Source organism: Bombina bombina, chromosome 6 (assembly GCF_027579735.1).
Source record: "Bombina bombina isolate aBomBom1 chromosome 6, aBomBom1.pri, whole genome shotgun sequence".
NCBI lineage: Eukaryota > Metazoa > Chordata > Amphibia > Anura > Bombinatoridae > Bombina > Bombina bombina.
Window position 1 is genome coordinate 833,007,133 of NC_069504.1, and position 25,267 is coordinate 833,032,399.

At 39.5% G+C, this 25,267-nt stretch overlaps 1 protein-coding gene across 1 annotated transcript in view; it reads left to right on the plus strand.

Annotated features, from left to right (window-relative positions):
- CDS2 (CDP-diacylglycerol synthase 2) overlaps positions 1-25,267 on the plus strand; it is a 232,860-nt gene that overhangs the window by 178,340 nt on the left and 29,253 nt on the right. The window contains exons 6-10 of the mRNA XM_053718199.1: positions 4,470-4,528; positions 4,716-4,798; positions 5,882-5,969; positions 6,116-6,184; positions 10,923-11,075. Of these exons, the coding sequence (XP_053574174.1) occupies positions 4,470-4,528; positions 4,716-4,798; positions 5,882-5,969; positions 6,116-6,184; positions 10,923-11,075 (452 nt within the window). The remainder of the gene's footprint in view (positions 1-4,469; positions 4,529-4,715; positions 4,799-5,881; positions 5,970-6,115; positions 6,185-10,922; positions 11,076-25,267) is intronic.

The window sequence follows — 25,267 nt, forward strand, 5'->3', positions numbered from 1 at the left end:
GGGCATTTAAAAATTATGCTTCTGTTGAACAGATTTGCAAGGCTGCAACTTGGTCGTCTCTTCACACTTTTTCCAAATTTTCCAAATTTGATACTTTTGCTTCATCTGAGGCTGTTTTTGGGAGAAAGGTTCTTCAAGCAGTGGTGCCTTCATTTTAGGTTCCTGTCTTGTCCCTCCCTTTCATCCGTGTCCTGTAGCTTTGGTATTGTATCTTACCTGATAAATGTATTTCTTTTACGATATGACGAGTCCACGGCCCACCCTGTAATTTCTAAGACAGGTATTTATTTTTGTTAAACTACAGTCACCTCTGCACCTTTGGCTTTTCCTTTCTCTTCCTAACTTCGGTCGAATGACTGGAGTGGGAGGGAAGGGAGGAGCTATATATACAGCTCTGCTATGGTGCTCTTTGCCTACTCCTGCTGACCAGGAGGTGTAATCCCATAAGTAAGGATGAAATCCGTGGACTCGTCATATCGTAAAATAAATAAATTTATCAGGTAAGCATAAATTTCCTTTTGTATTTATTTTAGCTAGGTAGTTATTAAATAGTTAATAACTATTTAATAACTATTCTACCTAGTTAAAATAAATACAAACTTGCCTGTAAAATAAAAATAAACCCTAAGCTAGCTACAATGTAACTATTAGTTATATTGTAGCTAGCTTAGGCTTTATTTTATAGGTAAGTATTTGGTTTTAAATAGGAATAATTTAGTTAATGATAGTAATTTTATTTAGATTTATTTAAATTATATTTAAGTTGGGGGTTTTGGGTTAGACTTAGGTTTAGGGGTTAATAAATTTAGAATAGAGGCGGCGACGTTGGGGGCGGCAGATTAGGGGATAATAAATGTAGGTAGGTTGCGACGACATTGGGGGAGGGAGATTAGGGGTTAATAAATATAATGTAGGTGTCGAAGATGTTGGGGGCAGCAGATTAGGGATTAATACGTATAATGTAGGTGGCGGCGATGTCCGGAGCGGCAGATTAGGGGTTAATAAGTATAATGTAGGTGTCGGCGATGTCGGGGGCAGCAGATTAGGGGTTAATAAGTATAATGTAGGTGTCGGCGATGTCGGGGGCAGCAGATTAGGGGTTAATAAGTATAAGATTAGGGGTGTTTAAACTCGTGGTTTATGTTAGGGTGTTAGGTGTAAACATAAAATGTGTTTCCCCATAGGAATCAATGAGGCTGCGTTACTGAGTTTTACGCTGCTTTTTGGCAGGTGTTAGACTTTTTCTCAGCCAGCTCTCCCCATTGATGTTTATGGGGAAATCGTGCACGTGCACGTACAACCAGCTCACCGCTCTCTTAAGCAGCGCTGGTATTGGAGTGCAGTGTGGAGCGCAATTTTGCTCTACGCTCACTTCTTGCCTGTTAACGCCGGGTTGATAAAAACCCGTAATAAAAGGGCTGTAGGAAAGTGAGCGGTGAGAAAAAACTGCAAGTTAGCAACGCACACCTTATAACGCTAAACTCGTAATCTAGGCGAATGTGTTTAGTGTCCTTTTTAAAACCTAGATTTACCAAGTTGCATTATAATATAATTCTGTAACAAATTTTAGTATAAGACACAATATTTTTTTTATTTTGGTTCCAGTACAAGCCCTTGATATCTTTAAAAGTTTTTTCTTGGAACAACTTCTGGTGAGATATGTTACCAGTGTAGAAATAGTGTCAGTATTTTACTCCAGTGAGAAATCATCACCATTCGGATAAGCAGTGAAACAACAATTAGAGGGTTAAAATAATTTGTTTGTGTACTAGAAATAATGGGTCTTTAGTAAGTACGCAAATGGTGACTGAAGCACATAAAGTGTTTTCATTGACAAAGAAGAGCACATAGCATATTTGCATTGCAAACTATCTACATCACTGCAGATCCTTAGTCAGTGAAGAAAAAAATAATTTCAGCAAAGCAAGACTAGTTTGTCACACACAAATTTTGGAATGGAAAGTAGAGCAGATCATTGTATCCTTTTAGGTCATTGTGCATTTTGTGCTTTCAGAACAAATTATAACCATAAACAGTTGTCTCCCCAGCTGTTGGTACTAAGGTGCAGTGCTCCTTGGAGACTACACATTAACGTGTGTTCCCTTAAAATAACCTTAAAGGGACAGTCTAGTCCAAAATAAACTTTCATGATTCAGATAGGGCATGTAATTTTAAACAACTTTTCAATTTACCTTTATCACCAATTTTGCTTTGTTCTCTTTTTATTCATAGTGGAAAGCTTAACCTAGGAGGTTCATATGCTAATTTCTTAGATCTTGAAGACAGCCTCTTATATGAATGCATTTTGACGCTTTTTCACCACTAGAGGGTGTTAGTTCATGTGTGTCATATAGATACCACTGTGCTCACGCACGTGGAGTTACCTAGGAGTCAGCACTGATTGCCTAAAATGCAAGTCTGTCAAAAGAACTGAAATAAGGGGGCAGTTTGCCGAGGCTTAGATACAAGATAATCACAGAGGTAAAAAGTGTATTAATATAACTGTGTTGGTTATGCAAAAACTAGGGAATGGGTAATAAAAATATCTTTTAAAATAATAAACATTCAGGTGTAGACTGTACCTTTAAATTAAAAATGTAATTCCAAATGCAATCCTTAATTTAAATGTTAACATTGAAAAAAAAAAGGGATTTTTAACCTGTAGATAATATATTCAGTAGTTGAAGGGTGACATGAGTCCATCCAAACTATAGTAAAAAAATAAATAAATATAAATAAATAAATAATAATATTAAAGTATTCAGATAATTGTGGATGCTGATTGCAAAGTCAAAGTTTAAACTTTTCTGTACATTTGTTATGTCACAGTTCAGATGTAGCAGGAAACCAAAATCTTGAGAACTTCATATAAAATGTTTAGTAATGCATAACAAAAAATTTTTTATTATTCTTTTCATTGTTTATTTTACCCCCTCTTCATGTAATTTAGCTTTGAAAATTGTGTGGTTTTTTTTTCTCAGCCTGTTGACTTCTTAAAGTGAAGGTCAATTTTGATGAATTAATGCCCGTTTTTTCATAATCCTATTAAAAACAAGGGCACTTTAATTCATCAAAATTGACATTTCACTTGTTTTCTTCAAAAACTTACCTTTTAATCCTGGCAGCTGCTCCAGCACTTTCTCCGCCCGTCGCAAGCCGTCTTTGCGGGTCCAAAATGCAGAATCCGGCTTCCCCCAATCACGGCGTTGCATCAGGCCAAGATTCCCCCTGGGGGGAAGCCGTGATTAGAGGAAGCCGGATTAATCATTTCTGACGTCTGTAGAGGTTTCCGATAGCTGGGGGAATCGCTGGAGCGGCTGCCAGGATTAAGTAAGTTTTTGAAGAAAACGAGTGAAATGACAATTTTGATGAATTAAAGTGCCCTTGTTTTTAATAGGATTCCGAGCACTAATTCATCAAAATTGAACTTCACTTTAAGGCTAACTCTGCCATTTAGCATTCCCTATTTGGCTTTAACTGATAACTTCCTCAAAACAATGCACTTTATACTAATATGACTGGGGGTAGCCTTGTTGTCAACAGGCTCTAGCCCAGATTGGCTTCTCCAAATAAGGCAAATGGTGGGTGGAGTTTGCTATTGAACAACTTATTGCAGTAAAAATAATATTAATTTGTTTTCACTTATTTAGGCTTGGCTGATTGTCATTGTGTAGTAGCACAACAGCAATATCTTGTAATTACTAGGTGCTTACTACCCCTTTAATTAAATTAATATAAGATGAATTACATTTGTAGCTTAAAGGAATCGTCTAGTCAAAATTAAACTTTCATGATTCAGATAGAACATGCAACTTTCTAATTTACTCCTATTATCAATTTTTCTTCGTTTTTTTCTTTGTATTTTTTTGAAAAGGAACAAATGTAAGCATAGCAGCCAGCCGATTTTTGGTTCAGACCTGGGTAGCGCTTTCTGATTGGTGTCTAAATGTAGCCACCAATCAGTAAGCACTGCCCAGGTTCTAAACCAAAAATTGGACCGGCACCTATACTAACATTCAAATGAAGATACCAAGAGAACGAAGAACATTTTATAATAGGAGTAAATTAGAAAGTTGCTTAAAATGGCTTGCTCTGTCTGAATCATGAAAGTTTAATTTTGACTTGACTATTCCTTTAAGATGATCTGATCCTGAAAACATAAATAGCCTTTTCAGAGCAATCATCATTACTAATTGAAGCCCGTGCCTGCCAGAAACAATGGAAGAATAAGACACAGGCTTCAGATTTATTTTTAGTAATATTTCACACTGTTTTGTGCTGTAGCCGTATTATTTTTAGCAACATGTGTCATAGTTTAAAGCTCCTCTGTTCAATAGTATCAGTGTGGCAACTTTGTGTGCATTTTCTAGTTTCTAGTTTTATCATATTGTAGTGTAAGATATATTTATCGCTGATTTATATACTTTATTAATAAAAACATGTATATATTTTTTTTCTCATTACCGTAGGCTTTTGCATGTTTGTTCTGAGCCTGGTAAAGAAGCACTATCGGCTACAGTTTTATATGGTATGTATTGATACATCTCTATGATCTTTTCTTATTATTTGAATTATTGGAACTGCTACATCTGAACTGTGACATAACAAATGTACAGAAAAGTTTAAACTTTGACTTTGCAATCAGCATCCACAATTATCTGAATACTTTAATATTATTATTTATTTATTTATATTTATTTATTTTTTTACTATAGTTTGGATGGACTCATGTCACCCTTCTTATTGTTGTCACCCAGTCCCATCTTGTCATTCACAACCTATTTGAGGGCATGATTTGGTGAGTTTTTTTTTTATATACTGTAAAGTATAACTTTGAAAGTTTTAGAAAAATCACACATAACAACAAACAATAACTTATCCTTTATTAGTAAAGATTAGAACCAGCTAGATTACAAGTTGAGCGCTAAACTATCGCACACCCACAAACAGGCAAATTTACCTATTTGCGGGCGCATGAAAATTAATCAGCCATTACAAGTGGCTGGTTATTGCTACCACAAGCTCACAGTAGCAATTAGCGCTTAAAAAATTAACCAGAGATCAGATAAATATGCCCAAATGGCCCCAAAATACTGTCTAGTGTAGTTTATCAAAAAATAAAGATGGCAGCATATTTATATTTTAATAAAATTACTGCACTAGGCAGTATTTTGGGGTTAAAGTTGGTCGGTGTGAGGTGTTAGAGGAAAAAAAAACGGCACTGAAAAGTGCCTTTACATTGCGGTTTATGGGAACTGTCTGTTCCCAGTAAATATATATATTTATATTTGCTGCCATCGCTGCATGAATTACCCCCTTCACTGGCCCTTAAGTTTTGATGCTGTCTCATGAGCGCAATGCTTCCAGCAATGCGAACACGTGGTCTCATTAGCATTTCTGAAAATGCGATATTTATGCTCCACTGTGTAACACCAGCGCATGATAATGTGCGCTAGTATTTCACAGTGGAGCGCAAATATTGTTTCTTTTGCATGATGTACCAAGTCCACGGATTCATCCTATCTTGTGGGATATTGTCCTTCCTGACAGGAAGTAGCAAAGAGAGCACCACAGCAGAGCTGTCTATATAGCTCCCCCCTTAACTCCACCCCCCAGTCATTCTCCTTTGCTGGCTCTAAGCAGGAAGAGTAAAGAGAAGAGGTGTTAAACTGTTAGTTTTATTTCATCAAAGCGATATTTAGAGCTCCACTTGTAATCTGGCCCCTAATGTGCTAAATAGTTACGAGAAATAAATGTAAAATATGCCTACAGTGAAAAAGGATTATTGGTCTCTATACATCTATCTTACATCTAAAAAGTGATTGGTAGAGACAAAGGTACATAGCCTAATGTTTTGTTTTTGTGTGTGTATTTCTTTCAGGTTTATAGTGCCCATCTCCTGTGTGATCTGTAATGACATCATGGCCTATATGTTTGGGTTTTTCTTTGGTAGAACTCCTCTAATAAAGGTCAGTAATTTTTATTTATGTTTGAAAGATAAGAGGTTGTAATGGCAGATAAGAAGCAAAAGGCCTATAAAGTCTGGCCATATTTTATACTGATTTAAAAGTTTTTTTATTTATTTTTTATTTTATTTATTTATTTCCATTTTTAGTTGTCGCCAAAGAAGACCTGGGAAGGGTTTATCGGAGGCTTTTTTTCCACTGTAGTTTTTGGAATACTGGTGAGTCTTTTGCTTCATAATATTCTTTTATAGACCCTATCTTGTCTATGCTTATCCAAATTGTTAATGATTTATAAAAAAAAAGTATCTGACACCTTTTCTTTAAAGGGACATAATACTCGTATGCTAACTTGAAAGTGTAAAAATGTAAAAAGCTGACATGAAAATGTCATATGAACATCTCTATGTAAAAAGGGAAGATATCTACCTAACAATTTCTTCAGCTCACCAGTGTAAGTGCTCTGTGAATAGTTATAATTCAGCTGCTCTCTAGCTGCAAGCAGAACAAAAAATATCCCATCAGCAGTGCTGACGTCGTACATTGCTTTGATGTGTTCTCATGAGATTTCAGTGAAATTTCATAGTAAACTTCCTTAAACTGAATAGGAAAATAACTGGGACTAGCATCATGATTACAGTGGGGTGTGAATACTACAGTAACTGTCACCTAGATTCCGAGTTTTGCGTTAGAGGCTGTGCGGTGCTAACGAGCAGTTTATGCTCACCGCTCACTTACAGACAGCGCTGGTATTACGGGTTTTTACAACCCAGACAAGAAGTGAGCGTTGAGCAAAATTTTGCTCCTTACCGCACTCCAATACCAGCGCTGCATACGTTAGCGGTGAGCTGGTGTAACGTGCTCATGCACGATTTCCCCATACGAATCAACGCTCTAACACCTGCCAAAAAGCAGCGTAAAGCGCCTTAATGCAGCCTCATTGATTCCTATGGGGAAATACATTTTATGTCTACACCTAACACCCTAACATGAGCCCTGAGTTGAAACACCCCTAATCTTACACTTATTAACCCCTAATCTGCTGCCCCCGACATCGCCACAACCTACATTATATTATTAAAGGGACAGTATACTATAAAATTGTTTTCCCTTAATGTGTTTACAATTGCTTTTTTTTTACCAACTGCAGAGTATAACATGTATGAAAATTAGCTTTTTAAGGTTTATTTGTGTATATTAGAGCTCTGATTTTGTGTTTTGAAGCTACAACCTAATAAAATGGGTTGAGCTTGTAGGTATAATCAGATCTCATTACTGATCACATTGTGTACATATACCTGCTTCTTTATCTTATATCTGTCCATAAACCAATCACCAATACTTGGAGAGAACAATGGAACATTACCATTTTATTATCTTTTCTCTGCTATATCCCACTGGGAGTGTAATTTCTTCTGCTGGCTGTGTTTACAAAGCTTATTTACAGCTTGGACCTGCGGCCACAAACTTTCAGCTTAGGTGGGGATACCACATGCTAAATCAACTATTTCAAATGCCAATATAAGGGTAAAGGAGCTACTTGTAAACAATTTAATACACTCCAGCAGGTAAAGTGGATGATTGGGGAAAAATTAAAAGGGAGAAAATTTTTGAGTAAACTGTCCCTTTAACCCCTAATCTGCCGCTCCGGACACCGCTGCCACCTACATTATACTTATGAACCCCTAATCTGCTGCCCCCAACATCGCCGACATCTACATTATATTTATTAACCCCTAATCTGCAGCCCCCAATGTCTCCACCACCTACCTACATTTATTAACCCCTAACCTGCTGCCCCCAACATCGCTGCCACTATAAAAAAAAACATATTAACCCCTAAACCGCCACACCCCCGCCTCGCAAAAATTAGTTAAAAATTATTAACCCCTAATCTGCCGGCCCTAACATCGACGCCACCTACCTACATTTATTAACGCCTAATCTGCTGCCCCCAACGTCGCCGCCACTATAATAAACATATTAACCCCTAAACCTAACCCTAACCCCCCCTAACTTAAATATAATTTAAATTAATCTAAATAAAATCACTATAATTAACTAAATTATTCCTATTTAAAACTAAATACTTACCTATAAAATAAACCCTAAGCTAGCTACAATATAACTAATAGCTACATTGTATCTAGCTTAGGGTTTATTTTTATTTTACAGGCAAGTTTGTATTTATTTTATTTTAACTAGGTAGAATAGTTACTAAGTAGTTATTAACTATTTAATAAACTACCTAGCTAAAATAAATACAGAAGTACCTGTAAAATAAAACCTAACCTAAGTTACAATAACACCTAACACTACACTATAATTAAATTAATAACTATTTAATAACTATTCTACCTAGTTAAAATAAATACAAACTGGCCTGTAAAATAAAAATAAACCCTAAGCTAGCTACAATGTAACTATTAGTTATATTGTACCTATCTTAGGGTATATTTTATAGGTAAGTATTTAGTTTTAAATAGGAATAATTTAGTTAATTATAGTAATTTATTTTAGATTTATTTAAATTATATTTAAATTAGGGGGGGGTTAGGGTTAGACTTAGATTTAGAGGATAATAACTTTAGTATAGTGGCGGCGACGTTGGGGGCTGCAGATTAGGGGTTAATAAATGTAGGTAGGTGTCGGCGATGTTAGGGACGGCAAATTAGGGGTTAATAATATTTAACAAATGTTTGCGAGGCGGGAGTGCAGCGGTTTAGGGGTTAATATATTTATTATAGTGTAGGGCTGCAACTAACGATTATTTTCATAATCGATTAATCGGCCGATTATTTTTTCGATTAATCGACTAATCGGATAAAAAAAGAATCAATAATTGTTTCCTATATTTTAAATAAAATCCACATACTGAGTGTTACAAATATAAACTTCAGACTAAAACTTTACATTAACACAACTGTTTGTCCAATTTTTAAGCAGCAGAGAACAGTTTTATAATTAAACAAAACAAAAACAAAACCTGTTTGAAAAGAGGTAGAACTAGAAAGAGACTATCACTGTTAATAACATTCTGTTATTCACTCTTTCAGAAAGTTTGCATTGAAATGTAAAAATCTCAACATGGCCACATGCTTCTGTCTAAGGCTGGTTCTCTGTTTGCATCTATATTTCCTGCAGCAGAGAAAAAGCACTAAGATGGTGTTGAGGTGCTTGAGATGTAGGGTTTTGCCAATTTCACCAAAGTGGGATATTTATCTTTGTTAGCTCTTCACCAATGCAAAGGGGTTTTCACCTTGGCAAGGGGCCTCTCAATAAAGTAACCCTTGACTTCATTCTTACATAAAAAATATCTTGAATATCTATATGCAATGGTAAATAACCAGCTATAAGGTTAGGGGAAATATCTAGTCTGCTCTAAAAATAACAGATATATACATATAGGTTGAATCTGGTACATATTATCACAATATATTAAAAATATAAAAAAACAATAAAAAACAAATCAAACGCGCTAAGGACTGTATATCAATAACAGGACAAAGCCTTACACATTTATTTATACAGTATATATAATCAGCAATAACAAGCAATACGCTAATAATTGTGCAAACAGACAATCGTGCACATCAATTTAAATAACTCCCATCAGTCTAGGGGCTAGGTGTAAATAACAAGCTTGGCACTATATCATGAAAAGGATAGTTCCAAATCACCTGATTTAATATAAACAATCCAAATGATGACTATTATATCTGGGTTGCACATAAGCCTGGGGTAGTTGTAAACGTATACTGTCCTGAAAAAGTGAAAAGTAGACGTCTGTAGACGTCCTTTAGGCTAAGGACATAACCATAAAACACAATACCATATGCAGGAGTTCATTGGAGTGAAGCAGCTGGTGTTGTGCACAGACCAACTAATTGCAAACCAACTAATCGATTAATCGATTATGAGATTCGTTGACAACTATTTTCATAATCGATTATTATCGATTATGACGATTAGTTGTTGCAGCTCTATTATAGTGGCGGCGATGTCCGGTTCGGCAGATTAGGGGTTACAAATTTTATTTTAGTGTTTGTGATGTGGGAGGGCTTTGGTTTAGGGGTTAATAGGTAGTTTATGGGTGTTTAGTGTACTTTTTAGCACTTTAGTTAAGAGTTTTATGTTACGGCGTTGTAGTGTAAAACTCTTAACTACTGACTTTAAAATGCTGTACCAGTCTTGAAAGGAGAGGGTCTACCGCTCACTTTTTGGCAGACTCGTAATACTGGCGATATGCAAGTCCCATTGAAAAAAGAGGATACGCAATTGACGTAAGTGGATTTGCGGTATTTCCAAGTCTGCCCAAAAAAGTGAGCGGTACACCTGTACCTTCAAGACTCGTAATACCAGCGGGTGTTAAAAAGCAGCGTTGGGACCGGCCAATGCTGCTTTTTAAGCCTAATGCACAACTCGTAATCTAGCCGTGTGTAAATAATTTCAGGGTGAAACCCCAAATGTTTGGAAAAGTTAACATTTTTTTTTTAAATGACCGTATTTGGCGGCCAAATGGTGGCATCAAATATACCAAAATGGACCTAGATTAATACCTTGAGTTGTCTACTTTAAAAACATATATAGTTTTCTTAGTTACATTTTTTTTTTAAATTCTGGTACATTGGGCAAGATTTCTCTGAAATTCTGGGAGTGAGATAGTTAATGTTATGTATTCAGTGCACTGCAAGTCCCAAGAAGTAATCATACTATATTTACCCATTTGGGGAGTTAAACACATAGCATTAAAGGGTATCTAGTCTCAAAATTACATGCTGAATGAATTAAACTTAATTTGCAACTCATAATTATGCAAGGGTTAATACAAATTCTAAGTGTTATTGCTTCCACAAATAGCAGTGTTACATTGTTCAGCTATTTAATGTATTACTTATACAAGGATATAACTTAATACGGTATGTTAATTCAACATCTGTTGCTCTTTTCTCTCCCTAGCTATCCTATGTGATGGCAGGATACAGCTATTTTGTTTGTCCTGTGGAGTTTAACAATGACACCAACAGATTTGAGGTGGACTGTGAACCCCCTGAGCTATTCCAACTACAGGAATATCACATACCCGCCGTGCTCCAGTCTGTCATCAGCTGTGTAAGAACTGAGGCTTTTGTATAGCGCAGCAAATATTAATGTCTGAGAATGTAAACCTTTTTTTTAATAACATTGTATGTAAGGTCGTCCTTACTTGAAAGTAATTTCCAGTGATGCTCTGTATATTTGTCTCTGAGAATCTTGTTTAATTTAGTTTTCACAAAACTCTCAGGGAAGGACAGTAGCCAACACAAATGTACATTACACCCTACCTGGAACATGGAGTCAGATGCACCGCTCTCCCTCTGGTGAATAGTGTTTCCTGTTTGTGAGAAATATAGCTGCATCTCTATCAGTGAGGCTGAAATGCAAATTTGGGATTAGTTACACACAAAAACCTTGATTCCTGATATTTGCCTCTTATTTTGGGTCTGGCTGCTCTCTCTCTCTCCGTCTCTCTCTGTCTCTCTGTCCGTCATTCTCTCTGTCTCTTTCTTTCTCTCTGTCTCTTTCTCTCTGTGCGTGCCTTTCTTTTTCTCTGTGTGTGTCTTTCTTTCTCTTTCCAATATCATTTTTCTCCTTGTGGTTTTTGTTTAGAAGTACACTATAGCTCAGATCATCTACGCATATAAGTTTTATATTCTACTAAACACAAGATTCTTGTTTGATTATTATTACTGGCAGTTTCCCTATAGTCAGTTATGTTCATATGGCCTTGGGTTAAAAAAAAAAACAAAACAAAAGTTTAAATTAGTTTTGCTCAATTTAATTCTGCACCACAATTATGAGTAGAAAAGGAAATTTATGCTTACCTGATAAATTTATTTATTTTCGGATATGGTGAGTCCACAACTTCATCAATTACTGTTGGGAATATCACTCCTGGCCAGCAGGAGGAGGCAAAGAGCACCACAGCAAAGCTTCCCGCAACCTCCAGTCATTCAACCGAAGGGAAATGGAGAAAAAAGGAGTAACACAAGGTGTAGGGGTGCCTGAGGTTTAGACAAAAATAACTTTTTGAAATAAAGGGCGGGGCCATGGACTCACCATATCCGGAAAAAAATAAATTTATCAGGTAAGCATACATTTCCTTTTCTTTCCTAAGATATGGTGAGTCCACAGCTTCATCAATTACTGTTGGGAACCAATACCCAAGCTAGAGGACACTGATGAACAGGGAGGGACTAGACAGGCAGACCTAAACAGAGGGCACCACCGCTTGAAAAACCTTTCTCCCAAAAGACGCCTTGTCCAAGGCAAAAATAAAAATTTTGTAAAATTGGAAAGAGTATGCAAAGATAACCAAGTTGCAGCCTTGCAAATCTGTTCCACAGAAACTTCATTCTAGAAAGCCTAAGAAGATGAGACAGCCCAAGCAGAATGAGCCGTAATTCTCTCAGGAGGCTGCTGACCAGCAGTCTCATAAGCAAAACGATATATACTTCTCAACCAGAGAGAAAGAGAAGTAGCAGAAGCTTTCTCACCTTAATGTTTCCCAGAGAAACAAACAGGGCAGAAGACTGGCGAAAATCCTTAGTCGCCTGTAAAAAAAAAATAATTAAAGCACGCACAACATCAACTTGTGCAACAAACTTTCTTATGAGAAGAAGAACTAGGACATAGAGAAGGAAAAACAATTTCCTGATTAATATTTAAGTCCGAAAACACAACTTAATACAAAGAACCAGCTTATCGTCATGAAAAATAAGATAAGGCGAATCACACTGCAAAGTTGAAAGTACCGACACTCTCTGAGCAGAAGAGATAGCAATTAAAAAAAAAACAACAAAAAAAAAAACACAAAACCAAATTTTCCAAGATAACAACTTAATATCTATGGAATGCAATGGCTCAAACGGAGCCTGCTGCAAAACCTTAAGAGCAAGGTTAAGACTCCAAGGAGGAGCAGACAGACTTAAACACAGACCTGATTTTGACCAGGGCCTGACAAAAAGCTTGCGCATCTGACACGTCTGCCAGACGCTTATGTAGCAAAATAGAAAATGCAGAAATCTGACCCTTCAGGGTACTGACTGACAAACCCTTCTTCAGACCTTCCTGGAGAAAAACAAATCCTAGGAATCCTGATCCTAACTAAGAGTAACCCTTGGATTCAGACCAATAAAGATATTTACGCCATATCTTAGGGTAGATCTTTCTAGTAACTGAAATGCGAGCCTGATTCATGGTCATCAGACAGGGGTTAACTGCTTGTGGCTCTGGGGACAGCACAGCTTCCTGTGAGTGCCAGTGGCACCCAGGGCTGAGCATGTTGCAGGGTCATGGGATGTGTACCCGGTCCGGTATGAGAGTGCAGTTCCCTTCCGTGTTTTGTATATGTCTAGGGTGGTTACATATTCCTGTGCACCCTTCCCTTGTTTTCAGTTTGTTTGGATTTGAAAGCTTGCATTGTGTGACTGTTTTAGGGTCTCAGGTATTGGAAAGGACCTTGACGTGGTACCTGAGCTTGTCCCATTTGCCCAGATGCGGTGACTAACCTTTCCATTTTTGCTTTTAAATCTTAGCTTAGAGCTTGTAAGTGATTGCTGGGTTTTCTCAGTGTGTTTTATATATATATATATATATATATATATATATATATAATTTATATTTGTTTAGCCCTTTCTAGTCAAATACCTTGCCATATACCTTTTTAACCTTTATAAAAAAAAAAATTAATATAGAAAATAACATAATTTATGCTTACCAGGTAAATTCCTTTCCTTCCTGGCAGGGAGAGTCCACAACTTCATTTCTTACTGTTGGGAAATACAACACCTGGCCACCAGGAGGAAGCAAAGACACCCCAGCCAAAGTCTTAAATATCCCTCCCACTTCCCCTTTCCCCCAGGCATTCTGCCGAGGGAACAATGAAAGGTAGGAGAAACATCAGGGTATAAAAAGGTGCCAGAAGAAATAATATAAAAAGGGAGCCGCCCATCAAAAAAATACATTACAGGCGGGGTCGTGGACTCTCCCTGCCAGAAAGGAAAGGAATTTATCTGGTAAGCATAAATTATGTTTTCCTTCCATAAGGCAGGGAGAGTCCACGACTTCATTCCTTACTGTTGGGAAAACTATACCCAAGCGCCAGAGGACACTGAATGAATAACGGGAGTGAACAGAAAAAGAGGCGGACCCTATTCTGAGGGCACCACAGCCTGTAAAACTTTTCCTTTCCTAAGATATGGAAAGTCTGCGGCTTTATTACTTACTGTTGGGACAACACCTGGCCACCAGGAGGATGCAAAGACACCCCAGCGAAAGCCTTAAATATCCCTCCCACTTCCTCATTACCCCAGTCATTCTTTGCCTTTCGTCACATTAGGAATCTTTCTTCATTAAAGGAACGCTTACTTCACAATTTGGATGTGGTTCATGTCTTGAAGTTCTATCTTCAGGCTACTAAGGAGTTTAGTCAATCTTCCTCTTTGTTAGTTGTCTGTTCTGGGAAGCGTAAGGGGCAGAAGGCTACTTCCACTTCCTTATCTTTTTGGTTAAGGAGTGTCATCCGCTTAGCTTACAAGACAGCGGGACATCTTCCTCCTGAGAGGATAATAGCTCATTCCACTAGAGCAGTGGCTTCCTCTTGGGCCTTTAAGAGTGAGGCCTCTATGGATCAGATTTGTTAGGAGATTACCTGGTCCTTCTTACATACTTACAAAATTTTTATGTTTTAGCTTCGGCTGAAGCAGCTTTCGGGAGAAAAGTTTTTTGCAGGCTGTGGTGCCCTCAGAATAGGGTCAACTTCTTCCTTTTTTTCCCTCACGTTATTCATTCAGTGTCCTCTGGAACTTGGGTATAGTTTTCCCAACAGTAACAAATGAAGCCGTGGACTCTCCCTATCTTAGGAAGGAAAACATAATTTATGCTTACCAGATAAATTCCTTTCCTTCCAGATAGGGAGAGTCCACGGCTGCTTCAGCCAAAGCAAACACATCAAACTTGTAAAATTTAGAAAAAGTGTGTAAGGAGGACCAGGTAGCCGCCTTAGAGATCTGATCCATTGAGGCTTTGTTCTTAAAAGCCCAAGAGGAAGCCATTGCTCTAGTGGAATGAGCCGTTATCCTCTCAGGAGGCTGTCGTCTCGCTGTCTCATAAGCTAAGCGGATGACACTCCTCAACAAGAAAGATAGAGAAGTCGTAGTAGCCTTCTGTCCCTTACGCTTCCCTGTATAGATGACAAACAAAGAGGAAGATTGTCTGAATTCCTTAGTAGACTGAAGATAGAACTTCAAGGCACGAACTACATCTAGATTGTGAAGCAAATGTTACTTCGCTGAAGAAGGATTAGGACATAAGGAAGGAACAACAATTTCTTGATTAATGTTACAATTTGACACCACCTTAAGGAGGAACCCTAGTTTAGTGCGTAAAACCGCCTTATCAGAATGAAAAAACAGATAAGGGGGATCACATTGCAAAGCAGAAATCTCAGAAACACTGTGCGCAGAGGCAATAGCCTACAAAAAAAGAACCTTCCAAGAAAACAATTTAATGTCAACAGAATACATAGGCTCAGACGGAGCCTGCTGCAAAACACTAAGAACAAGATTAAGGCTCTGGAGCCCCAGATCTAAACATTGGTCTGATCCTAGCCAGAGCCTTAACAAAGGACTGCACATCCGGAAGCTCTTTTGTGCAGTAACACTGACAGGGCCTATATCTGTCTCTTCAGGGAACTAGCAGATAAACCCTTCTCCAGTCCATCCTGGAGGAAAGCTAAAATTCTGGCAACCTTATGCCAGGAAAAGCAACGCTCTTCACACCAGCACAAATAAGTCCTCCACACTTTATGGTAGATACGACGAGTAACTGGCTTACGAGCCTGAACCAGATTGTCGATAACACTCTCAGAAACCTTCCCTTGGCTAAGACTAAGCATTCAATCTCCACGCAGTCAGCCTCAGAGAATCTAGATTTTGATGAACGAAGGGACACTGTATTAGTAGATCTCTGTGACAAGCTAACCTCCACTGAGGAGATGAGGATATCCCCACCAGATCCACAAACCACGTCCTTCGAGGCCATGACGGAGCAATCAGATTCACTGATGCTCGTTCCTGCTTGATGCGAGCCACCACACGAGGGAGAAGTGGTAATGGAGGAAAAAGATATGAGTCTGAACCTCCATGGTACTGATAGGGCATCTATCAGTTCCACCTTAGGATCACTCGACCTCGACCCGTACCTGGGTAACTTGGTATTGAGGCGGGATGCCATGAAATCTATCTCCAGCCTCCCCCACTCACTGCATATGTCTGCAAACACCTCAGGGTGAAGAGACCATTCCCCTGGGTGAAAGGATTGCCTGCTGAGGAGGTCCGCTTCCCAGTTGTCCACACCCGGGATGTGGATTGCTGACAGCATACATTTTTGAGTCTCCTCCCACTCTAGTATCTGAGATACTTCTCTCATCACCAAGGAACTTCTCGTTACCCCCAATGGTTGATATAGGCAACCAAGGTTATATTGTCTGATTGGAATCTGATAAACTGGAACGAACCCAGAAGAGACCAAGCCGTCAAGGCATCGAAGATGGCCCAGAGTTCCAAAATATTGATTGAAAGGGAGCAAACCTTGTGCCTTCTTGGCACTCCAAATGGCTCCCCAGCCGGAAAGGCTTGCGTCCATAGTCACAATCTCCCATGACGGTCTCAAAAAGCATGTGCCTTGGGACAGATGATCTGGACAGAGCCACCAGGAGAACGAATCTCTCGACAGACTGTCTAGCACGATCTGTTGGGATAGATCTGAATGGTCGCCGTTCCATTGTCTCAGCATGCATAGTTGTAAGTGTCTGAGATGGAATCTGGCAAAAGGAATGATGTCAATGCAGGACACAATGAGTCCGATTACCTTCATACACAGAGCCACTGAGGGTCTTGAGGAGGCCTGGAGGGCAAGACATGCAGAAGTTAGCTTGCAACGTCTCTGATCTGTGAGGAATATTCTCATGGATATGGAGTCTATTATAGTTCCCAGAAAATTCACCCTTGTACTTGGAATAAGAGAACTCTTTTCCAAGTTTATCTTCCATCCATGTGATCGAAGAAGATTGAGAAGGGACTCCGAATGTTCTTCCGCTAGACGAAAAGATGGTGCCTGTACCAAGATATCGTCCAGGTAAGGCGCTACTGCAATACCTCATGTTCTGGCAACGGCTAGAAGAGCCCCCAGAACCTTCATAAATATCCTTGGCGCAGTAGGTAGGCCAAACGGAAGAGCTATAAATTGGAAGTGCTGGTCCAGAAAAGCAAACCTCAAGAACTGAAAATGTTCCCTGTGATTTGGGACGTGAAGGTATGACTCCTCAGGTCTATTGTGGTCATAAACTGTCCTTCCTGAAGACTGGAGAATAGAAATCTGCCCCTGGGTGGATGAGACTTGAATCCTATCCTGTATCCTTGAGATACAACCTCCAGGACCCAAGGGTCCTGTACATTCTGGAACCATGTGTCTGAAAAAAGAGAGTCTGCCCCCTGCTCGATCCGATTCCGGATCAGGGGCCGCCACTTCATGCCAATTTGTTCTCGGCGGGCTTCTTAGTCTGTTTGGACTTATTCCAGGAGTGAGCTGGCTTTCAAGTACTCTTGGGCTGCACGAACTTGGAAGAGGACTCCTGTCGTTGTGACTTGTTATCACGAAAAGGAACAAAAATTAAACAGTTGCTGTCCCTTAGCCCTATTCTTCTTATCCTGCGGTAGGAAGGCCCCTTTGCCTCCGGTAACCGTATAGATAATGGAGTCCAGCACTGGACCTAATAAAATCCTCCCCTTGAAGGAAAGAGAAAGGAGTCTGGATTTAGAAGTCATATCCGCAGACCAAGACTTCAACCAGAGAGCGCAGCGGGCTAGAACCGCAAAGCCAGCAAGCTTTTCATTTATGCGAATAATCTGCATATTCGCGTCACAGATGAAGGAGTTAGCAATTCTCAGTGCTTTAATTCTCTCCTGAATATCCTCGAATGGAGTCTCCACCTCAATGAGCTCCGACAGAGTGTCCCACCAGTAGGTACCTGCTCCAGCAGTTGCGGCTACAGCTGCCGCCGGTTGAAATAAAAACCCTGTATGTTGAAACATCTTTCTAAGAAAAGTTTCAATTTTTTTTATCCATAGGCTCTCTAAAAGAAGAACTATCCTCCAGAGAGATAGTAGTATGCTTAGTCAGCGTAGAGATAGCGCCATCCACCTTAGGGATGGAGCCCCACAAATCTAATTGAGAGTCAGGGACCGGAATCATTTTTTAAAAGTAGACAAGGGGGAAAAAGAAGTTCCTACTCTTTCCCATTCTTTTCTAATAATGTTCGCCATCTTAACTGGCACAGGAGAAGTCAGAGGGACCTTCCTATCTTCATAAACCCTGTCTAATTTAGGGATCTTAGGTTCCTCAGGGAGTGTAACCTCTGGAACCTCTAGTGTAGACAGAACCTCCTTTAATAAAAAACGCAGATGCTCAATTTTTAAATCTATAGGAGGGTCCTACACTGAAGGAGGTTTAGAAACTGAAGTCTCTAACTCAGAAAGTTCACCCTCTGAAGCTACAGAGGTTAACTCATCCTCGGATAGCTGGGATATAGTAGCTAAATCCGACAAATATTTAGATGACTCTAGGTCAGGAGAACTATGTTTAACCTTTCTCTTGCAGTTGTTAGAGCTAGGTAAGACACTCAGGGCCGCAGACACCTCTGATTGTAACTGTGCGGTAAAGTCCACCGGAAAAATGCCCCCTCCAGATGGAGGATTAGTTGAGCCGCGGGGAACTGCATGTGGAGTGGGTAAAAGTATAAAGGGTAGTAATTTCTCGGGACCCAGATTCCCGAGAAGTAGACGGCTCAGAAGGGCTAATAGCGCTATGAGTATTACCAGGCTTGTCTCCCTTAGACAGTGTTTAGGCAAATGGAACAAAATTGAGCAGGTGGGCAAACCACAGCCTCCTCGCAATATAAACAGGAATTATTAATCAGTACAGAAGGAGCGCAACCTTCTAAGGTAGTATCAGAGTCCTCTATAGCTTTGTATATACCCACAGAAGGACAAACAAAAATAAAGGCTTTCTCCTGTTAAGTGTAGTCAGTCCACGGGTCATCCATTACTTATGGAATATATCTCTTCCTAACAGGAAACTGCAAGAGAATTACCCAGCAGAGCTGCTATATAGCTCCTCCCCTCACATATCATACTCAGTCATTCTCTTGCAGCCTAACTAAAAAGGAAGCTGTGAGAGATCTGTGGTGTTTTTTAACTTAGTTTATTTCTACAATCAAAAGTTTGTTATTTTTAAATGGCACCGGAGTGTGCTGTTTATTCTCAGGCAGCATTAGAAGAAGAATCTGCCTGGGTTTTTTTCTATTTTTCTTAACAGACGTAACTAAGATCCACTGGCTGTTCCTCATCTGAGGAGTGAGGTAACTTCAGAGAAGGGGAATAGCATGCAGGGCTCCCCTGCAACAAATGAGGTATGTGCAGTAATTTATTTTCTGAGGAATGGAATTGACTGAGAAAATACTGCTGATACCATTGTAAAGTAAGTTCAGCCTTAAATGCAGTGATAGCGACTGGTATCAGGCTGATGTGTGTGTGTGTGTACACTGAATGTATTTTTCTAAGGAATGGAATTGACTCTGAAAATACTGTTAATACTGAAATAATGTATGAGCCTTAACTGCAGTAAAAACGACTGGTTATTAATAATAAGGCTTATTAATAATAATACATAACTTTCAAATGTATGTTTAAAACGTTTACTGGCTTGTTAATCGTTTTTGTGAGGTACTTGGTGATAAAACTTATTAGGGCATGATTTTTACCACATGGCCATTTTTGTTTTCTGCATAGAAACAGTTTCTGAGCTTCCCCACTGTTGTAATATGAGTGGGAGGGGCCTATTTTAGCACTTTTTTGCGAAGTAAAAATTCAGTCACAATCTGTCTACTTCATCCTCCATGATCCAGATCGTCTCTAGAGAGCTCAGGGGTCTTCAAAATCCATTTTGAGGGAGGTAATCAGGCACAGCAGTCCTGTGACAGTGTATTTGACTGTGAGAAAAACGTTAATTATATAATTGTTATCCGTTTTTTGGTACTAAGGGGTTAATCATCCATTTGCTGGTGGGTGCAATCCTTTGCTAACTTAATACATTTACTGTGAAAATTTGGTTGCTATAACTATTTTGGTCATTGTTATTTCAACTGTGTCAGTTTTTCTGTGCTTCTTAAAGGCACAGTAACGTTTTTTATATTGCTTGTAAATTAATTTTGAAAAGTATTTCCAAGTTAGCTAGTTTGTTTAAACATGTCTGACTCAGATGAATCTCTTTGTTCACTATGTTTAAAGGCCAATGTGGAGCCCAATAGAAATTTGTGTACTAATTGCATTGATGCTACTTTAAATAAAAGTCAATCTTTACATGTAAAGAAATTATCACCAGACGACGAGGGGGAAGTTATGCCGACTAACTCTCCTCACGTGTCAGTACCTTCGCCTCCCGCTCAGGAGGTACGTGATTTTGTGGCGCCAAGTACATCAGGGAGGCCCTTACAAATCACTTTGCAAGACATGGCTACTGTTATGACAGAAGTATTATCTAAGTTGCCAGAATTAAGAGGCAAGCGCGATAGCTCTGGGTTAAGGATAGAGCGCGCGGATGAGATGAGAGCCATGTCAGATACTGCGTCACAGTTTGCAGAATGTGAGGACGGAGAGCTTCATTCTGTGGGTGACGGATCTGATCCAGGGAGACTGGATTCAGAGATTTCCAATTTTAAATTTAAGCTAGAGAACCTCCACACATTGCTAGGGGAGGTATTAGCGGCTCTGAATGATTGTAACACGGTTGCAATTCCAGAGAAATTATGTAGGTTGGATAGATACTATGCGGTACCGGTGTGTACTGACATATTTCCTATACCAAAAAGGCTTACAGAGATTATTAGCAAGGAGTGGGATAGACCGGGTGTGCCTTTTACCCCTCCTCCCATATTTAGGAAAATGTTTCCTATTGACGCCACCACACGAGACTTATGGCAGACGGTCCCTAAGGTGGAGGGAGCAGTTTCTACTTTAGCTAAGCGTACCACTATCCCGGTGGAGGATAGTTGTGCCTTTTCAGATCCAATGGATAAAAAATTAGAGGGTTACCTTAAGAAAATGTTTGTTCAACAAGGTTTTATTTTACAGCCCCTCGCATGCATTGCGCCTGTCACTGCTGCGGCAGCATTCTGGTTTGAGTCTCTGGAAGAGGCCATTCGCTCAGCTCCATTGGATGAAATAATCAACAAGCTTAAGACACTTAAGCTAGCTAACGCATTTGTTTCTGATGCCGTTGTGCATTTAACCAAACTTACGGCTAAGAACTCCGGATTCGCCATCCAAGCGCGCAGAGCGCTATGGCTTAAATCCTGGTCAGCTGACGTGACTTCTAAATCTAAATTGCTTAATATTCCTTTCAAAGGGCAGACCTTATTCGGGCCGGGCTTGAAAGAAATTATTGCTGACAATACGGGAGGTAAGGGCCATGCTCTACCTCAGGACAGGGCCAAATCAAAGGCCAAACAGTCTAATTTTCGTGCCTTTCGTAACTTCAAGGCAGGAGCAGCATCAACTTCCTCCGCTCCAAAACAGGAAGGAGCTGTTGCTCGTTACAGACAGGGCTGGAAAGTTAACCAGTCCTGGAACAGGGGCAAGCAGGCCAAGAAACCTGCTGCTGCCCCCAAAACAGCATGAAGAGAGGGCCCCCTATCCGGAAACGGATCTAGTGGGGGGCAGATTTTCTCTCTTCGCCCAGGCTTGGGCAAGAGATGTCCAGGATCCCTGGGCGTTGGAGATCATATCTCAGGGATATCTCCTGGACTTCAAAACTTCTCCTCCACGGGGGAGATTTCATCTTTCAAGGTTATCAGCAAACCAAATAAAGAAAGAGGCGTTTCTACGCTGTGTACAAGACCTATTACTAATGGGGGTAATCCACCCAGTTCCGCGGACGGAACACGGGCAGGGATTCTATTCAAACCTATTTGTGGTTCCCAAGAAAGAGGGAACCTTCAGGCCAATCTTGGACTTAAAAATCCTAAACAAATTTCTAACGGCTAGATTTGGAGTTTGGCGGTAAAAGGGCTGTTAACGCTCCGCGGGTTTTTTTCTGGCCGCACCATAAATTTAACTCTGGTATCGAGAGTTCAAACAAATGCTGCGTTAGGCTCCAAAAAAGGAGCGTAGAGCATATTTAGCGCAAATGCAACTCTCGATACCAGAGTTGCTTACGGACGCGGCCGGCCTCAAAAACGTGCTCGTGCACGATTCTCCCATAGGAAACAATGGGGCTGTTTGAGCTGAAAAAAAACCTAACACCTGCAAAAAAGCAGCGTTCAGCTCCTAACGCAGCCCCATTGTTTCCTATGGGGAAACACTTCCTACGTCTGCACCTAACACTCTAACATGTACCCCGAGTCTAAACACCCCTAGCCTTACACTTATTAACCCCTAATCTGCCGCCCCCGCTATCGCTGACCCCTGCATTACACTTTTAACCCCTAATCTGCCGCTCCGTAAACCGCCGCCACCTACGTTATCCCTATGTACCCCTTATCTGCTGCCCTAACATCGCCGACCCCTATGTTATATTTATTAACCCCTAATCTGCCCCCCACAACGTCGCCGACACCTACCTACACTTATTAACCCCTAATCTGCCGAGCGGACCTGAGCGCTACTATAATAAAGTTATTAACCCCTAATCCGCCTCACTAACCCTATCATAAATAGTATTAACCCCTAATCTGCCCTCCCTAACATCGCCGACACCTACCTTCAATTATTAACCCCTAATCTGCCGACCGGAGCTCACCGCTATTCTAATAAATGTATTAACCCCTAAAGCTAAGTCTAACCCTAACACTAACACCCCCCTAAGTTAAATATAATTTAAATCTAACGAAATAAATTAACTCTTATTAAATAAATGATTCCTATTTAAAGCTAAATACTTACCTGTAAAATAAATCCTAATATAGCTACAATATAAATTACATTTATATTATAGCTATTTTAGGATTAATATTTATTTTACAGGTAACTTTGTATTTATTTTAACCAGGTACAATAGCTATTAAATAGTTAAGAACTATTTAATAGTTACCTAGTTAAAATAATTACAAATTTACCTGTAAAATAAATCCTAACCTAAGATATAATTAAACCTAACACTACCCTATCAATAAAATAATTAAATAAACTACCTACAATTACCTACAATTAACCTAACACTACACTATCAATAAATTAATTAAACACAATTGCTACAAATAAATACAATTAAATAAACTATCTAAAGTACAAAAAATAAAAAAGAACTAAGTTACAGAAAATAAAAAAATATTTACAAACATAAGAAAAATATTACAACAATTTTAAACTAATTACACCTACTCTAAGCCCCCTAATAAAATAACAAAGACCCCCAAAATAAAAAATTCCCTACCCTATTCTAAAATACAAATATTACTAGCTCTTTTACCTTACCAGCCCTGAACAGGGCCCTTTGCGGGGCATGCCCCAAGAATTTCAGCTCTTTTGCCTGTAAAAAAAAACATACAATACCCCCCCCCCAACATTACAACCCACCACCCACATAGCCCTAATCTAACCCAAACCCCCTTAAATAAACCTAACACTAATCCCCTGAAGATCTTCCTACCTTGTCTTCACCATCCAGGTATCACCGATCCGTCCTGGCTCCAAGATCTTCATCCAACCCAAGCGGGGGTTGGCGATCCATAATCCGGTGCTCCAAAGTCTTCCTCCTATCCGGCAAGAAGAGGACATCCGGACCGGCAAACATCTTCTCCAAGCGGCATCTTCTATGTTCTTCCATCCGATGACGACCGGCTCCATCTTGAAGACCTCCAGCGCGGATCCATCCTCTTCTTCCGACGACTAGACGACGAATGACGGTTCCTTTAAGGGACGTCATCCAAGATGGCGTCCCTCGAATTCCGATTGGCTGATAGGATTCTATCAGCCAATCGGAATTAAGGTAGGAATATTCTGATTGGCTGATGGAATCAGCCAATCAGAATCAAGTTCAATCCGATTGGCTGATCCAATCAGCCAATCAGCCAATCAGATTGAGCTCGCATTCTATTGGCTGATCGGAACAGCCAATAGAATGCGAGCTCAATCTGATTGGCTGATTGGATCAGCCAATCGGATTGAACTTGATTCTGATTGGCTGATTAATTGTATTTATTTGTAGCAATTGTGTTTAATTAATTTATTGATAGTGTAGTGTTAGGTTAATTGTAGGTAATTGTAGGTAGTTTATTTAATTATTTTATTGATAGGGTAGTGTTAGGTTTAATTATATCTTAGGTTAGGATTTATTTTACAGGTAAATTTGTAATTATTTTAACTAGGTAACTATTAAATAGTTCTTAACTATTTAATAGCTATTGTACCTGGTTAAAATAAATACAAAGTTACCTGTAAAATAAATATTAATCCTAAAATAGCTATAATATAAATGTAATTTATATTGTAGCTATATTAGGATTTATTTTACAGGTAAGTATTTAGCTTTAAATAGGAATCATTTATTTAATAAGAGTTAATTAATTTCGTTAGATTTAAATTATATTTAACTTAGGGGGGTGTTAGTGTTAGGGTTAGACTTAGCTTTAGGGGTTAATACATTTATTAGAATAGCGGTGAGCTCCGGTCGGCAGATTAGGGGTTAATAATTGAAGGTAGGTGTCGGCGATGTTAGGGAGGGCAGATTAGGGGTTAATACTATTTATGATAGGGTTAGTGAGGCGGATTAGGGGTTAATAACTTTATTATAGTAGCGCTCAGGTCCGCTCGGCAGATTAGGGGTTAATAAGTGTAGGTAGGTGTCGGCGACGTTGTGGGGGGCAGATTAGGGGTTAATAAATATAACATAGGGGTCGGCGATGTTAGGGGCAGCAGATTAGGGGTACATAGGGATAACGTAGGTGGCGGCGATTTGCGGTCGGAAGATTAGGGGTTAATTATTTTAAGTAGCTTGCGGCGACGTTGTGGGGGGCAAGTTAGGGGTTAATAAATATAATATAGGGGTCGGCGGGGTTAGGGGCAGCAGATTAGGGGTACATAAGTATAACGTAGGTGGCGGTCGGCAGATTAGGGGTTAAAAATTTTAATCGAGTGGCGGCGATGTGGGGGGACCTCGGTTTAGGGGTACATAGGTAGTTTATGGGTGTTAGTGTACTTTAGGGTACA